Genomic DNA, 18,440 nt, shown 5'->3' with positions numbered 1-18,440 from the left:
TGGAAATGTGTGCACTTCTAAACCCTATTCACAGCTCTGTGTTACTGTGTGTCTATATATAAAAGCTGATTTTGATACCTTCTCGAACCCTGACCCATTTTCATTTATGTCTTTCAGGTTGAAGATGTACGTCCACAGCCCATTTGATCACATCAGGGTCTTCATGAAGGCTGAGGGCAGGAAGGCCAACTCTGTGAGGTATGAAAGATTCTAATGCTAAGAGATTCTCCATTGAAAGTGCTTTTTTTGGGGGTCCAGAATTGAGCTTAATATGGGTCTTGGAAACTGATGTTAAATGTGCCCAAATTGGACCTCAGTTCTCCTATTAACAGCACTGTCCATTCCATTGATATTAATTAATTGTCTTATCAGATTGTTCCAGCAACCAAAGTTCTAATTTCAACACAAAGATTTGTAATCTCATCAAAAGTCTTGTGAGAATCCTGTCAGCACTCAGGCATTCTGTCCATGTGACCGTTCTGTTTCGCCAGCCTCGCCACTCTCGTGACGGATTTATCCCGCATGTATGAAATCGACTTAATGGGTTTATGAACATGACATCACTCGCCTTGTAAATTCCTGCTGAGCTACGCAGTGCCAAAGCAGAGATTTTCATTTCCCCCGGCCTAATTCTTTGTGCTGTAATTCCAGTTGATTCCACATTTTGGGAATGCCGTTGATCAGCTGGACACAGACATGCTTTGTGTGGGAAGGGGATGGTGCTGGTTTTGATGGCACACATTTGCCTCGCCCAGTCCTTGGCTGTCACCCATTTCCACGTTGTCATAACCACTCATAACCTGCTGTGCCCTCTGACCCCACAACTTCAGTCTACAAATCCACCAGCCCCCTTACTTACCCTTCTAATGTGCAGTTACTTAGCATCAACATGACAGTGAGTCTCCCCCGGCCCATTTCACTCCTGAGATGGTCCTTTAGGATACTTACCACAAGCTTCATCTACGCGTGTGCACATGGGTGGAGTGGGATTTTTGGGGGAATAGTGGACACCTTTTGCTAAACTGATATCCTTGCCGGTTCCACTCCCATTCACAAGGGGGCGATGCCAAGGTTATCTCTATTTGAGTATTTTGTGAAAGCAAGGAAAAGTCACCTTCCCTTGCTAGTAGCAGCCTGGTTAGTCGTCCTTAGCCTCGTTAAAAAACATAAGCTATCTAGTAGCCGTTTTAGCTTCCCACATCTCCATCCCCAAAAAATCTTATCATAGCTAAAAAAAATCTGCCCTGGCAAATATTCTTATACCTGCTGATGTAACGTAAAACATTTATCCCAGTTTGATATGTTGTTTGTGTATTCTTTCTGATAGCAGCTAAAAATAGATCATGTTTTGGTCATGGAGAAAAAGCACATGGCTAGCACATGGCTACAATAGCCTGTTTGTTTTGTTTACTGTTTGAACAGTCGCTGAGATTATATTTGGTTATCAATGCTTTGAGTAGCCTGTAGACCGGATCAAGGAACCAAACAACAACACTGCCCCCATGGCTGCAGAAGGAATGATACAGCGTGTCTCAATTGTCAGGTAGTAAAAAAGTATGTTGAATGCGTATTACAAGGATCCACCCCTTTTGTGACGGAATTAACATTGCAGCACCGAGTCTTGCGTCTGCCCAGAGTGAATAGTAAGCTTTAATCCTTTAGTTAGTAATCGGTTTCCCAGGAGGCTCCTCTTGTCAGTAATCGCTGAGTCTTTTCTGTTCTTTGGGATACAAAGTAAGTATCACACAGATCAGGAGCATCAATCAGATCCCCGTCAGGTAATGTACGCGTAATGAAAACAGCATGTTAAACTTGAGGATTTTCTACAAATTTTCACCCTTGAATTGTTTCCCTGGAGTGTGTAGATTCCTCCAGCCTTGAGGCCTTATTGCCCACTAGTCCAGTAAGGACACACTATTAACCGTGTGGCTGTGGGTTGTCCTTTAACCTCAATCCTTAAATATGTGTGTACTAAATGGCATCCTATTCCCTATATAGTGCACTGCTTTTGGCCAGAGCCCTATGGGCCTTGGTTTAAAAGTAGTGCACCATTTAACTAAGAGTATCATTTGGGATGAAGGCAGCAGAAAAGGAAAAGCAGCGACCTGCCCCTGCTATGACTAATGGAGATACTCATCCATCAACACCACGTCCTCTCACCGACCTACTGCCTGTTAACGACACATACACAGGAAGATGTGGGGGGGGGCTAGGGTAGGAGAGGTGTTGCAAACTTCAGAAATGTGTTCCTGTCAGCATTATGGTAGACGTCAGTGAAGCGCTGAGTGTGTTAATGAGTTATGTTTCATTACCCTAGCGGCTAGCCCACCCCGCGACACAGTGGTAGCTAGTAAATTAGGGAGGAGAACAATACCAGAGGTGTGACTCTTACTTTCCCCATTAGCTCATCACCCCCCCCACACACACTATTAATGGTCGTTGGTATAGGGCTCTATAATGGCCTACCATTACGTGCGGCATTTTACTTTTATTTTGTGTTTATGATCAACATTATGGTGTTTTAGTAGGACAGACATGTTCTCCCGTGGCCAAGGTGGAATTGGCTCATAATATCAGCAAGGTACAGTTACATACAGTGCCGTGCGAAAGTATTCGGCCCCCTTGAACTTTGCGACCTTTTGCCACATTTCAGGCTTCAAACATAAAGATATAAAACTGTATTTTTTTGTGAAGAATCAACAACAAGTGGGACACGCCCAATTTTTCAGTTTTTGATTTGTTAAAAACGTTTGAAATATCCAATAAATGTGGTTCCACTTCATGATTGTGTCCCACTTGTTGTTGATTCTATGTTTGAAGCCTGAAATGTGGCAAAAGGTTCGAATACTTTTGCAAGGCACTTTAACAGGGCAGAGGCTGGAGCAGGGTATACTGTGGAGGGAACAAGCCATAACTGTAATATGAAGAGGGGCCCTGGGCTCCCAAAAGGCGGTCAGTGCATCCCAAGCATGTCTGGGCATCCCAGTGCAGTGCATCCCTCCTATGCAACCCTGTGATTACATGTTATGATGTAATTCTGTTCGCTGGGACTGGATACAAAATATGGCTAATTTTACCTATAGTACAAATTGCTGTCGGATTCAGACCACCTAGAGGTGAAAGAAATGCGCACCTATTTAGGCGAGGTGCTGGCTAGTGGAGTGGAACACTTAAAAAGAAATGAAGGAGAGCCTCACGCTCTAGGAGCTCAGATGCAAAAATATTTATGTCCAACGTTTTGACAGACAAGCTGTCTTCCATCAGTGTATAATGACAAACACCGCGGGGTGACATATTTATATAGTGTCAAAAGACACACAGGTGTCTGTAATCATGGCCGGGTGTAGCCTGATATGATTGGTTAATTGTCATATATTAAAATAGCATACAAAAAACAAATGGATCGCGTACGATTATAGATACAATTTGGCTACATAAGCCTACAAACATTTACAATAGCATAATCACAAGAATGGCTTCAGATCAAAGTCTACGTTGAGACCGAAGGGAGCAAGGGTATTTAAATGAAAAATTCAAAAGGTTTTTGGATTAAAGCTGAAGGAGGGGGCTTGAGAAATGTAAGCACGCTTCATATTTGGATCTATGCATGCAACGGTCAATGAGCTCAACATGTACTGTAAATGTTGTAAAATACATCTTTAAGTTGGTTGTCATAGAGTGCTTTCTACCTTCAGGTTTAGGTTTAAGCTGTGGGATTTGGACAGAACAGTACAGTCCATAGTTGGCCCCGGGTCAATCTGCTCCTGTGTTGAATTTCTTACAAAATGTCTTACAAAATATCAAGTAAGAATCAAATAAATTGCTGCTCCTGTACTAAATATAGCTGTGTAACTAGTAAACATCCCCTTACTTGAAGAGAAGCAGCCCGAGCGTCAAGAGCCCGAACACTGGCCTCCTGAGCGGAGCAGTGGTCTAAGACACTGCATAGCTGTGCCACTGGAGATCCTGGTTCGAGTCCAGGCTGTCGCAGCCGGCCGCGACTGCGAGACCCATGGGGCGGTACACAATTGGCCCAGCGTCGTCCGGGTTAGGGGAGGGTTTGGCCAGAAGGGATGTCCTTTGTCCCATCGCGCACTAGCGACTCCTGTGGCGGCCCGGCGCAGTGCACGCTGACAGTCACCAGGTGCACAGTGTTTCCTCCGACACATTGTTGTAGCTGACATACAGTGTTTTTTGGGGCATTGTGTCAAGAAGCAGTAGGGTTGTGTTTCGGAGGACGCATGGCTCTCAACCTTCGCCTCTATCCGAAGTCCTTACGGGAGTTCTAGGGATGAGGAAAACGGGGGTAAAAGAGAAAAGCCCTAACCTCATGGGCTGGATGTTTATTTATTTAATACCTTTTTGAAATGTTAATTTTTATTTCTGATTCATTCCACTCGTTTGGATCCAGAGGATGTCCTTCCCTTTGTCAGCTCTCTGCAGAGTAGAGCAGAGACTCAATGAGCAGCTGGGCTGTCTAGCCTGACAAGGAGAATTGCTGCCTAGTTTAAAATATCAAACACACACTGCAGAAGACAGTGAGGGGGGAAAAGTTAGTGGTGGTGGTTTATCATCTGTTTTCTCCACTAGAGATGGTCTGAGCCCCTTAAATCACAGGCAGCTGTAACGTTCCTTTAGTTATCCCATCGACTACGCTCTCTCCTCACATCTGTGGTGTGATGTTCCAACCCTCTCCTTAAGGCATCCACATGCTTCCTAGCCGCAACAGTTCTTTATAGCTTGTGCATACAGTGCCTTCAGAAAGTATTCGGACCCCTGACTTTATCCACATTTTGTTAGGTTACAGCCATATTCTAAAATGGATTAAATCGTTTCCCCCCCTTCATCAATCTACACACAATACCACATAATGAAGAAGCAAAAACAGGTTTTTAGAAATTTAAATAAGTATTCAGACCCTTTACTCAGTACTTTGTCGAAGCACCTTTGGCAGCTATTACAGCCTTTGAAGCACCTTTTGGCAGCGATTACAGTTTGATTGGGTTCAAGTCAGGGCTCTGGCCCGGCCACTCGAGGACATTCAGAGATGCCACTGTGTGCTTAGGGGCATTGTCCTTTTGAAAGGTGAACCTTCGCCCCAGTTTGAGGTCCTGCGCGCTCTGGGGCCGGTTTTCATCAGATCTCTCTGTACTTTGCTCCATTCATCTTTGCTTTGATCCTGACTAGTCTCACAGTCCCTGCCACTGAAAAACACCCCCACAGCATGATGCTGCCACTACCATGCTTCACCATAGGGATGGTGCCAGGTTTCATCCAGATGTGACACTTAGCATTCCGGCCAGAGTTCAGTCTTGGTTTCATCCTACCAGAGAATCTTGTTTCTCATGGTCTGAGAGTCTTTAGGTGCCTTTTGGCAAACTCCAAGCGGGCTGTCATGTGCGATTTTACTGAGGAGTGGCTTCCGCCTGGCCACTCTACAATAAAGGCCCGATTGGTGGAGTGCTGCTGAGATTGTTGCCCTTCTGAAAGGTTCTCCCATCTCCACAGAGGAATTCTAGAGCTCTGTCAATGACCATCGGGTTCTTGGTCACCTCCCTGACCATGGCCCTTTCACGTTTGCTCAGTTTGGCTGGGCGGCCAGTTCTAGGAATAGGTTCCAAACTTCTATTTAAGAATGATGGAGGCCACTGTGTTCTCGGGGACATTCAATGCTGCAGACATTTCTTTTGTACCCTTCCCCTGATCTGAGCCTTGCCCAAATCCTGTCTCGGAGCTCTATGGACAATTCCTTCGACCTCATGGCTTGGTTTTTGCTCTGACATGCACTGTCAATTGTGGGACCTTGTATAGACAGGTGTTTGCTTTTCAAATTCATGTCCAATCAATTTAATTTACCAAGGATGATCTATGGAAACAGAATGCACCTGAGCTCAATTTTGAGTCTCATAACAAAGGGTCTGGATCCTTATGTAAATATATTCTTTTAATTAGCAAACAATTCTCGACCTGTTTTCTCTTTGTCGTTATGGAGTATTCTGTGTAGATTGCTGAGGATTTATTTAATGTTTTAGAATTAGACTAACGTGGAAAAAGTCTAGGGATATGAATACTTTCCTAAAGGCACTGTATATTATGACGACATTTTGATGTTTTGGCAAGGTTTTTTTCAGCTGCTCGTTTACATTTTTTTCTTCTGGAGGCAAGCAGAAGATCTGAACCGAAGTCTACGGCCTTTGTCTGTGATTGGTCAACAATAGGGATTCTTCAATAGTCTTTCATTCAATGAGGGACAACTCACTTTCGTGCAGTTTTTTTTTCATTGAATACATCAAACGTCTTAGTAAGATGCAAAATTGTGCGACTAAGATATCTTCGGCAAAAAAAACGTGTTTTTTAAGCACAGGTCTTTTTAGGGAGGTTAGCCGAGTTCGGATAGGCTCCAGCCGAGCTGAAGCATGCTGAAGCCTTCCTAAAACCGTGTCCCTCTCCCTCAGCTCTCTTAAAGATCCCCTTGTGTTTCTCTTTTCTTAGCACATGCTTGTATTCAGTCTCTTGGTAATGCTATGGCAAATGTTTTGTATTGTTATTATACAGCTGGGTAATGATTATAAGAATCTTACCTAAAGGATGCAACCACAGACCCAACCACAGTCTGGTAAAGCAGCCACCTGCACATAGCTGTGGTTTGCTGCCTCTTCTCTTATAACCTGAACTGATGTGCTCTGATTCTGTATCCATATTCCTCTAGCTCACGTAAGGTGGCTGTGATTTGGACCCCTTTGTGGTTTGGATCATCTTAGCTTAGATAAGAGAACCTGTTGTGAATGTTAGAGCCGACTGATTTTGTCAGTTCACCGACATTGGGCAATTTATTTTACAGCTACATCGGTATCATGAATGTCTACCTCGTTTCTCTTGTTTAAAGCCCCCCCCACACACACACACCCTCTACATTACAACTAAGGAATTCCCTCTGAAGTAACACCTGATCAGAGCACTGGACTCACTCTGCTCAGGACTCGTTCTATTTTGTATTTGCGTAGAAAGTTCTAGAATTTTTTTGAGCACAGTTCATCAGATCCTCTCCCACCTCAGAGATTTTAGTAGGCTTTCTTGGAACCAACAAGAGGCACCGTAGTTAAAACCTGTAACTGTCATGTTGCATCCCAGCTCTTGGATTGGTTTGGTGTGTGGGGATGTGTGTGTGTGCAAAGCAAGGTTGCTGGGTTGTTGCCCTCCTATGGCCTCCTCCACGTCTCCTGATGTACTGGCCTGTGTCCTGGTAGCGCCTCCATGCTCTGGGCACTACGCTGACAGACACAGCAAACCTTCTTGCCACAGCTCGCATTGATGTGCCATCCTGGATCAGATGCACTATCTGAGCCACTTGTGTGGGTTGTAGACTCCGTCTCATGCTACCACTAGAGTGAAAGCACCGCCAGCATTCAAAAGTGACCAAAACATCAGCCAGGAAGCATAGGAACTGAGAAGTGGTCTGTAGTTATCACCTGCAGAACCACTCCTTTATTGGGGGTGTCTTGCTATTTGCCTATAATTTCCACCTGTTGTCTATTCCATTTGCACAACAGCATGTGAAATTTATTGTCAATCAGTGTTGCTTCCTAAGTGTACAGTTTGATTTCCCAGAAGTGTGATTGACTTGGAGTTACATTGTGTTGTTTAAGTGTTCCCTTTATTTTTTTGAGCAGTGTATAATAATTGAGCACACAGCCATGAAATCTCCATAAACAAACGTTGACAGTAGAATGGCCTTACGGGAGACCTCAGTGACTTTCAACATAGCACTGCCATAGGATGCCACCTTTCCAACAAGGCCATAAGTCAAATTTCTGCACTGCAAGAGCTGCCCAGGTCAACTGTAAGTGCTGTTATTGTGAAGTGGAAACATCTAGGAGCAACAATGGCTCAGCTGCGAAGTGGTAGGCCACACAAGCTCATAGAATGGGACCGCTGAAGCGTGTAGCGCGTAAAAAGTTTGTCCTCTGTTGCCTCTGGAAGCAACGTCAGCACAAGAACTGTTTAACAGGAGCTTCATGAAATGGGTTTCCATGGCCAAGCGCTATGCCAAGCGTCGGCTGGAGTAGTGTAAAGCTCTCCACCATTGGACCCTGGAGCAGTGAAACCGCTTTCTCAGGAGTGATAAATCACGCTTCACCATCTCACAGTCCGACAGACAAATCTGGGTTTAGCGGATGCCCGGAGAACGCTACCTGCCCCAATGTATAGTGCCAACTATAAAGTTCGGTGGAGAAGCATTAATGGTCTGGGGCTGTTTTTCATGGTTCAGGCTAGGCCTCTTAGTTCCAGTGAAGGGAAATCTTACAGCATACAAGGACATTCTAGACGATTCTGTGCTTGCAACTTTGTGGCAACAGTTTGGGGAAACCCTTTCATGTTTCAGCATGACAATAACCCAGAGCACAAATCGAAGTCCATATAGAAATGATTTGTCAAGATCGGTGTGGAAGAATTTGACTGGCCTGTACAGAGCCCTGACCCCAACCCCATCTTAACACCTTTGGGATGAATTGGAACGCGGACTGCGAACCAGGCCTAATTGCCCAACATCAGTGCCGATCTCACTAATGCCCTTGTGGTTGAATAGAAGCAAGTCCCAGCAGCAATGTTGCAACGTCTAGTGGAATGCCTTCCCAGAAGAGTGGAGGCTGTTATAGCAGAAAATAAATGTAACCTTTATTTAACTAGGCAAGTCAGTTAAGAACAAATTCTTATTTACAATGAAGGCCTAGACTGGCCAAACCCAGATGATGCTGGGCCAATTGTGCGCCGCCCTATTGGACTCCCGATCAAGGCCTGTTGTGATACAGCAAGGGGGGGGACCAACTTCATATTAATGCCCATGATTTTGGAATGAGTGTTCACATACTTTTGGTCATGTAGTGTATATTAGAGTTAGGCCTATATCATGTCTAGGTTATTGGTGATTACCGGGTAAGCTGGATGGGGTGAAATGGTTGAGCGTAGAGACAAGCCATGTCACTCCATAGGACTGCTAACCGTTTAGCATGATCTATTACCGTCAAATCAAATTTTATTGGTCACACACATTGTTAGCAGATGTTACTGTGAGTATAGCAAAATGCTTGTGCTTCTAGTTCCAACAGTGCAGTAATATTTACGAAGTAATCAGACAATTCCCCAACAAACTAATACACACACACGGTGTAATGGTAAATGGATGGAATAGGAATATTCATATAAATATATGGATGAGCGATGACCGAGCACCATAGGCAAGATGCAATAGATGGTGTAGAATACAGTGTATATACATATGAGATGAGTAATGCAAGATATGTTAACATTAGATTTTGAGTCTATGTAGGCAGCCTCTGCAGTGATGGCTGTTTAATAGTCTGATGGCCTTGAGATAGAAGCTGTTTTTCAGTCTCTCGGTCCCAGCTTTGATGCACCTGTACTGACCTCACCTTCTGGATGGTAAGCAGCGTGAACAGGCAGTGGCTCGGGTGGTTGTTGTCCTTGATTATGTTTTTGGCCTTTCCTGTGACATCAGGTGCTGTAGGTGTCATGGAGGGCAGGTAGTTTGCCCCCAGGGATGCGTTGTGCAGAACACACCACCCCTTGGAGAGCCTTGTGGTTGAGGACGGTGCAGTCCGACAGGATGCTCTCAATTGTGCATCTGTAAAAGTTGGAGGCTTTTAAGTGCAAGCTGAATTTCTTCAGCCTCCTGAGGTTGAATGTGCTGGTGTTGATTGCTGAGTTATAGTCAATGAACAGCATTCTTACATAGGTATTCCTCTTGTCCAGATGGGATAGGGCAGTGTGATGGCGATTGCATCGTATGTGGTCCTATTAGGCCGCTATGCAAATTGAAGTGGGTCTAGGGTGGTGATATGATCCTTGAGTAGTCTCTCATAGCACTTCATGATAACAGACGTGAGTGCTACGGGGCAGTAGTCATTTAGTTGTTATCTTTGCCTTTCTGTACCCAAAAACAATGGTGGCCATCTTGAAGCATGTGGGGACAGCAGCCAGCTGGTCTGCGCATGCTCTGACGCGGGATGCCGTCTGGGCCGCCAGCCTTGCGAGGGTTAACCTAAGACATTTAAATGACGGCCATGGAGGAGAGGGTGGGCCCTCAGTCCTTGGTATTAGGCCCCGTCGGTGGCACTGTATTATCCTCAAAGCGGGCAAAGGTGTTTTAGTTTGTCTGAAATCAAGACGTCGATGTCCGTGCCGTGGCTGGTTTTATTTTTGTAACCCGTAATTGCCTGTAGACGCTGCCACATAAGTCTCGTGTCTGAGCCATTGAATTGTAACTCCACGTTGTTCCTATACCGACATTTCGTTTAATTGCCTTGCAGAGGGAATAACTACACTGTTTATATTTGGCCATATTCCCAGTCATCTTTCCATGGTTAAATTCAGTGGTTTGTGCTTTCAGTTTTGCGCTAATGCAGCCATCTATCCACTGTTTCTAGTTTGGGTAGGTTTTAATAGTCGCAGTGGGTACAGCATCTCCAATGTACTTCCTTATAAACTCATTCACTGAGTCAGCGTATAAATTGATGTTATTCTCTAAGGCTGCCCAGAACGTATCCCAGTCCGCGAGATCAAAACAATCTTGACGCGTGGAATCGGATTGTTCAAACCTCCATTGGATAGTACTATTGAACGGTAGGATCAAAATGGAGTCGTGGTCAGATTTGCCGAAGGGAGGGCCTTGTATGCATCACGGAAGTCAGAGTAGCTGTGATCACGTATTGCCCGCACGAGTGCTACAATCATTATGCTGATAGAATTTAGGTAGCCTTGTTGTGAAAGCTTTGTTAAAATCCCAGTTACAATAAATGCAACCTCGTGATGTATAGTTTCCAGTTTGCGTAGAGTCCAGTGAAGTTCCTTGAGTGCCGTCGTGGTATCGGCTTGAGGGATATACACGGCTGTGATAATAACCGATGAGAATTCTCTTGGGAGGTAATATGGTCGGCATTTGATTGTAAGGAATTCTAGGTCAGGTGAACAAAGACTTGAATTCCTGTATGTTACGATTACACCTTGAGTCGTTAATCACGAAGCGTACACCCCTGCCCTTCCTCTTTCCAGAGAGATGTTTATTTCTGTTGGCGCGCCGCATAAAGAATCCCGGTGGTTGTACCGACTCCGACAACATATCCCGAGAGCCATGTTTCCGTGAAACAGAGAATGTTACAATCCCGGATGTCTCTGGAAGGCAACCGTTGCCCTTATTTCATCTAACTTGTTATCTAGAGACTGGACATTGGCGAGTAATATCCTCCGAAGCGGTAGGTGGTGTGCACGCCTTCGAAGTCTGACCAGGAGGCCACTCCGTCTACCTCTTCTGCGGCTACGTTGTTTTGGGTCGACCTCTGGAATCAGATTCAATGCCCTGAGTGGTCGTATTCCTAGTTGTAATGTTGGTAAGATGACATTGTACTGATATCCAATAGTTCTTCCCGGCTGTATGTAATACCGCTTAAGATTTTCTTGGCAAACAATGTAAGAAATAATACATAAAGAAACGAAATACTGCATAGGTCCTAAGGACTAGAAGCGAGGCGACCATCTCTGTCGGTGCCATCTTGCGCATCTTGTCGGCACCATCTTCCCTAACACGACAGGATTACTCAGGCACTACTGATGTAATCGCAAAAAGAGTGAAACACGAGGAGCTTCAAGGGCCGCAGTACTTTTGGTGATGTTATTGACTCGGGTTAAGTCAGTAGTTTCCATTCTCCATGAGGAGGGATGGGAATCAGCACTGTGGAGTTTTACTGTGCCAAACCATGACTCCTATCTCGATCAATCCTCCTCCTCGAAAGACAGACCAAGCCTCAGCAATGAAGTCATAGAAGGATTCTACAGCTAGAGCAGATGGGTTGTTCTTTTATTTTGGCTAACCCTAGCCCTTTTCCTAATCTTAACATAATTATCCTAACCTGCTATGAAAAGTCCATTTTGACATAAGCTCTATCCAAACTAGTCAAAACCTGTGTGGAGAGAGAATGTCAACAATTTTTGTTCACCTGGGGGGGGCCTGCTGGTTGCTATAGCTTCCGGTGGTTGCAGTGTAGTAACACATTTTGTTTTTTTGTTTAGGTATCAAGAGCTGGATGTGGCAAAGACCCTGAAGGAAAACTTGAAGTTCAAACTTGTGATTGAGTACCCATTGCTACACATTGTTCTCAAGGACCACTGCCACGACTACCCACTGAAAGGACCAGGTAATAACAAGCACACCAACCACACCTACAATAAGCTGCAAGTAGGCAATCCATCATCCCTTCTAGAAAGTTTTAATGTAACAGTTCGCGAAGAACAACCTCACCACGGCTGGTGTTAGAGCGAGCAGAACTCTGACATGATGAATTGGTCTATCCTTACATTAACATGACATCTCCAGTTAGTTTCATTAGTCAGCAGTTTGTTTGATATAGTCCAAATATATTTTGCATGTCAGCAATCAAGTGTTCAAGATGTGTAACTTTCAAAATACACAAATACAGCCGGTATGATGCATTCAATAATGGGTTAATGAAACAAATACCAAAATATAGTTTTTCTTTAATGTCCTGCAGTCTCCTAGTGACTCCATTATGACAACATGCTGCCCCAGAAGAAACGTGTGTTCTGTGTAATGTCACACATACTAATACCTGTCAGAAAGTGGCTCAAATATGATTAACGTAGGAACTGGATGTGAGTGGGCTTAAGTCAGTAAGGGAGAGTGGCCAGAACGTTGGTCGTCCTACTTAATCTCATAATCAAGACAAGTCTTACTGGAGGCTACGTCATACAGACGCCAAGTTGAGGTAGTACATGCCTGGAGATGCCAATGTCAGGGACAGCAACAGAAACAAACAGTAGGTAGGCCTAATCAAATCACCACACTTGTCCTCGGTAACTCTATCAGACTCTTATCAGGGACCCAGAACAGATGGAGCCTTGAGGTCATTTTAGCTCAAGTGTGTTGCTAAGCTGTTACACTAACTCTAATACTTGCTCTGCTACTGAGAGTCTCCACAACATTGAGAGAAAAGCCTGTAGGAAGTGATGAAGGGTAATCGGACCCTGTGGTATGCTGTCTGTTTCCGATAAGGCGGTGTTGCCAAGCTGTTACTCTGTAGTGTCAATTATCGTAACATTACTACTGAGTCACCACAACAGAGAGAAGCCTGCATGAGGTGATAACACATCGGACCCCGTGGCGGAACTGCTGTGTACTTACAGAGAATATCTGTTGTGGTCCTAACTGGCTCTGGCAGCTTGTGCTGTGGCAAGGATTGGCAACTGGCAGCCCCCCTTTTGAAGGCCCTCTGGTAAATCCCCCCCACACCGATAATCACTCAATTTTGATCTTGTTAGCCTCCATCATATCATATTAAAAACTGTGAACGTTTCTTACCACACTCTGGCAAAATGTGTAGAATGGCAGGAAATTAGCTGTAAAACCGCCAATTTTCCATTCTGCCCCATGGCAAAATTAGAAGAATTGCACAAAATGAACCATAAAAAAATTAACTTTCATACACATTTTTAAAAAATTGTTTAATCTTCTCTCCTCCTCATGGCAAAATGTGTAGAATTGCCGAAAAACTAACTTTAAAACAGCAACTGCGGCCCCTCATGATGTGTTCAGATTTTTTGCATCCCCCCCACCCCCATCAAAGTTGCCCATCCCTGGTCAGTGAGTGACGGTCAGTCACGGTTCCTTTGGGTTGAGTCATGCCCTATGATAAGCCCCACTTCAAACAATGATCTATTCCTACTAGCACTGACTGTTGATAACTACTTTATGGGGGGAAATGTACTGTGATGCGGTTCTCACCCAGCTATCTTAAGATGAATACACACATTTTAAGACACTCCATATATAGAGTTGAAGTCTTAAGTTTACTTACACTTAGGTTGGAGTCATTAAAACTCATTATTCAACCACTCCACAAATTTCTTGCTAACAAACTATAGTTTCGGCAAGTCTGTTAGGACATCAACTTTGCATGACACACGTCATTTTTCCAACAATTGTTTACAAACCGATTATTTCACTTATTTCACTTATAATTCACTGTATCACAATTCCAGTGGGTCAGAAGTTTACATACATTAAGTTGAATGTGCCTTTTAAACAACTTGGAAAATTCCAGAACATGTCATAGCTTTAGAAGCTTCTGATAGGCTAATTGACATCGTTTTGAGTCAATTGGGGGTGTACCTGTGGATGTATTTCAAGGCCTACCTTCAAACTCAGCGCCTCTTTGCTTGACATCATGGGAAAATCAAAATAAATCAGCCAAGACTTCAGAAAATAAATTGTAGACCTCCACAAGTCTGGTTCATCCTTGGGAGCATTTTCCAAACCCCTGAAGGTACCACGTTCATCTGTACAGACAATAGTACCCAAGTATAAACACCATGGGACCACGCAGGCGTCATGCCGCTCAGGGAGGAGACGTGTTCTGTCTCCTAGAAATGAACGTACTTTGGTGCAAAAAGTGCAACTCAATCCCAGAACAACAGCAAAGGACCGTGTGAAAATGCTGGCGGGAAATGGTACAAAAACATCTATATCCACAGTAAAACAAGTCCTATATCGACATAACCTGAAAGGCCGCTCAGCAAGGAAGAAGCCACTGCTCAAAACCGCCATAAAAACGCCAGACTACGGTTTGCAACTGCACATGAGGACTTTTTGGAGAAATGTCCTCTGGTGTGATGAAGTTGTGGCAAAATGGCTTAAGGACAACAAAGTCAAGGTATTGGAGTGGCCATCACAAGACCCTGACCTCAATCCTATAGAGAATTTGTGGGCAGACCTGAAAAGGCGTGTGCGAGCAAGGAGGCCAACAAACCTGACTCTGTTCCACCAGCTCTGTCAGGAGGAATGGGCCAAAATTCACCCAACCTATTGTGGAAGGAAACCCGAAATGTTTGACCCAAGTTAAACAAATTGAACGGCAATGCTACCAAATACTAATTGAGTGTTGTAAACTTCTGACCCACTGGGAATGTGATGAAAGAAATAAAAGCTGAAATACAGCATTCTCTCTATTATTGACATTTCACATTCTTAAATTAAATTAAATGTCAGGAATTGTGAAAAACTTAGTTTAAATGTATTTGGCTTAAGTGTATGTAAACTTTCGACTTCAACTGTATTACTAAAATGTATAACAAGTCATCTCACTTTGTCAGCCTCATTCTTTAATTCTTTTCACATTTTTTTTTTTTTACCTTTATTTAACCAGGCAAGTCAGTTAAGAACACATTCTTATTCTCAATGACTGCCTGGGAACAGTGGGTTAACTGCCTGTTCAGGGGCAGAACGACAGATTTGTACCGTGTCAGCTCGGGGGTTTGAACTCGTAACCTTCCGGTTACTAGTCCAACGCTCTAACCACTAGGCTACGGGGTATTAATCTTGTGAAATGTTCTAATCATTTTTCTGAAAATGTTTACAGTGAAAAAGGAGCTTTTGGTCATGGAGTATTTCTTCACATTGATATAACATTTTTACCCCCTTGATTCCTCACCCCCTCCTAAAACATATGTCCGCCGTACATTATTGCATAGTTAATGGTCTGACACGCCGCCTCATTCGACTAAGGCCCACTGAGCCAAAATATGCCGTCAGCATAGCCAGACCCTGCCCATGCTAATGTATAAGTGTGTGCATGCGTGTCTGTTAAGCATGGTGAGACTGCAGTGTGTGTGTGTGTGTGTGTGTGTGTGTGTGTGTGTGTACGCAGCATGGCAACTCCCACATCCTGTTAACAATTGCCCACCACTGCCCTTCCATTTCAGTGGAGCCTGTGTTGGCCCATGGCAGTCCCATGATGGAAGGGGCATGGCGGGGTAACGGTCGGAGAGAGGAGGGGAGGATGGAGGTCTCACAGCCCCAACTGGGGCCACCCTTCCTGGGAAGCTCTCCTGAGACTGACCCACCCAAGAAGAAAAGAGCCAAGAGAGAACCAGAGGAGCTTGAGGATGGGGAGATTGGAGATGGTGATGATGATATTGAAGCTGATAAGATGGTCAAAGAAATTGTTGTTGCCCATGGTGATGAGATGCCAATTGATGACAACTCAAATTATGGTAATAACCATGTTGATACCCATTCTGGTGGTTGTTGTATTGGCGATGCAATGATTGCTGCTACTGAAACAGTTGATGACAAAATCAGAGGGGACCCAGAGAGTAAGGCAATGAGCCAGAACCTGCAGTCTGTTAATCTCTTGAGCCATTTCCCAGTCAATAATAATGATAGTATTAATATCGATCATGGTGCTAATGGTAATGACACTGGGTTTGATGTCAGTAAAAAATGATGTTAAAGATACTAGTGAAATTACTGAAGAGTTTGAAGCAGAGGGAGATTGAGTCTTGGCATGTTTTCTTTATGTAATCAGATGTGATTCAGTTGGACCGACTTATAAAAATGTCCTTGTTGCATTATTTACTCTTACGTAGTGGTTATTTCAACAGCCAATTGGATTTTATCGGCAAACAATGTTAATTCGTTTTTTTCTCATCCTTTTTATTTGATTTTGTACATTATCAATTGAGATGCTTTCTTAAATCAAAAATAAATACATGTAACATGAAGTCAATGTTTTTATGGACTGTGATATCAGACACCTTTTTGATTGTGTGGTACAGTAGCTACGAAGTCTGATGTAATAAATGCAAGTTTTGAAATGGTCACTTTCATAGGATTCTGTCAAAGACAAACTTGGTTAATTATTCATTATAGTTGTTTAGATGTTCCTCAGTTGGAGTGCTAGACAGACAGTATCTGTCATCATGTCCTGTTCAGATTCATCTGTCTCAAATGAGCTTCTTTCTAGGTGGTTAACAAGGTTTAACCTCACTAATTCCGCCCATGTCATAGTTGGCTACAGAATCATCTTGCTTGTTACGTAAGCTACCAAACCAACAAACTCATGTCTGTATTTTCTGTTAGAGTATAATGGCGATCTGAAATGTTTTAATTTCTCAGAACAAGATTGGACTTACAAGTTTCAAAGGTAATTATTTGTTTCTGGCCATTTTGAGCCTGTAATCAAACCCACAACTGCTGTTGCTCCAGATACTCAACTAGTCTATAGGCGGCCAGTTTTATTGCTTCTTTAAACAGCACAAGTTTTCAGCTGTGTTAACATAACTGTAAAAGGATTTTCTAATGATCAATTAGCCTTTTAAAATGATAAACTTGGATTAGCTAACACAATGTGCCATTGGAACACAGGAGTGGTGGTTGCTGATTATGGGCCAATATTCCATGAAAAATCAGCCGTTTCCAGCTACAATAGTCATTTACAACATTAACAATGTCTACACTGTGTTTCTGATCAATTTGTTATTTTAATGGACAAAAATGAGCTTTTCTTTCAAAAGCAGTGACCCCAAATGTTTGAACGCTAGTGTGTGTTGTGTTTGGACAGCATCAGCCAGTAGTTATACAGGAAGGTGTAGCTCTCCGATGGGAATTTGTGTGCGTGTGTTGTCAACCTCTACCAACCCCTATGGCAATGGTCAGATATTGGGGGTGTGACGACTCATTTTCCACACCTCATGCAGGGAGAGGTCTCGATCTCACAGACCTTGTCTCGCTCTCATTTACCAGCCAGTCATTACTATAGTACTGCACCAGCCTGCAGAGAAGTTGCCCAGAATGTGCCCTCCACAGTTCAGCAGGGGGCATTGTGGGTTAGATGGATAACTAACCCACAATGCCCCCTGCTGAACTGTGGAGGGCACATTCTGGGCAACTTGTCTCAGCTTTATTTTCTGTATTTGTTTGCATTCAGAAATAGGCCCAGACTGGTTGGTAATGTTTGTACAACGCTGCATGCTGCTGAGAGTTTTGGTTCGGAAGTTCCAGTGAACTGTTATACCCTTTTAGAGGTCTACCACATAGAACAGAGAGGATATCAGTGTTCTAATTAGTTGTTTAGGTTTTCACAAATATTTTTGCGCCCTGCTAACCCATGTATACATAACACATTTTTGATGTTCAACTGCTATTTTCTTGTGACCTTCTAGTCTGGATAAGGAGATGAAGTTTGTCATAGTACATTCTCCACCCGCATTGCAGCAATGGGTCCCTACTGAACTCTGGGATAACAATTGAGAAACATTTTTTTAAACATCTGTTATTCCTGGCATTTTTGTGTTCGCCTGTGATAAACTGCCTCCCACTGTGTTATAGCAGCTGGGTCTTACTTTTCTATCTCAATAAATCCCCTCAAAGAAACCCACACAAAAGCACTGCTTTTGTTTCTGTTTGCTGTTAAAAGGAAATGGTCCATTTTTAGTCTGTTGAAAACACCAGGCATTTTTAAATAATTCCTCTGATCCAATTTCACAAAATTGCCCCTGATATTTCTGAAGTTGGGTTTTGCAATTAATTAGGCTTGATTTGGTGGTTTGCATTCAAACGTCAATGCGTGCAT

At 43.6% G+C, this 18,440-nt stretch overlaps 1 protein-coding gene across 1 annotated transcript in view; it reads left to right on the top strand.

Annotated features, from left to right (window-relative positions):
* Positions 1 to 16,689, top strand: part of znhit6 (zinc finger HIT-type containing 6) — a 45,753-nt gene extending 29,064 nt beyond the window's left edge. The window contains exons 8-10 of the mRNA XM_035761789.2: positions 118 to 198; positions 12,085 to 12,209; positions 15,790 to 16,689. Of these exons, the coding sequence (XP_035617682.1) occupies positions 118 to 198; positions 12,085 to 12,209; positions 15,790 to 16,313 (730 nt within the window). The 3' untranslated portion in view covers positions 16,314 to 16,689. The remainder of the gene's footprint in view (positions 1 to 117; positions 199 to 12,084; positions 12,210 to 15,789) is intronic.
* Positions 16,690 to 18,440: the final 1,751 nt, after the last annotated feature.

The sequence above is a fragment of the Oncorhynchus keta genome, chromosome 1 (assembly GCF_023373465.1).
Source record: "Oncorhynchus keta strain PuntledgeMale-10-30-2019 chromosome 1, Oket_V2, whole genome shotgun sequence".
Lineage (NCBI taxonomy): Eukaryota > Metazoa > Chordata > Actinopteri > Salmoniformes > Salmonidae > Oncorhynchus > Oncorhynchus keta.
Note: the sequence above shows the minus strand (reverse complement) of the source record. Positions and strands in the feature narration are given on the sequence as shown.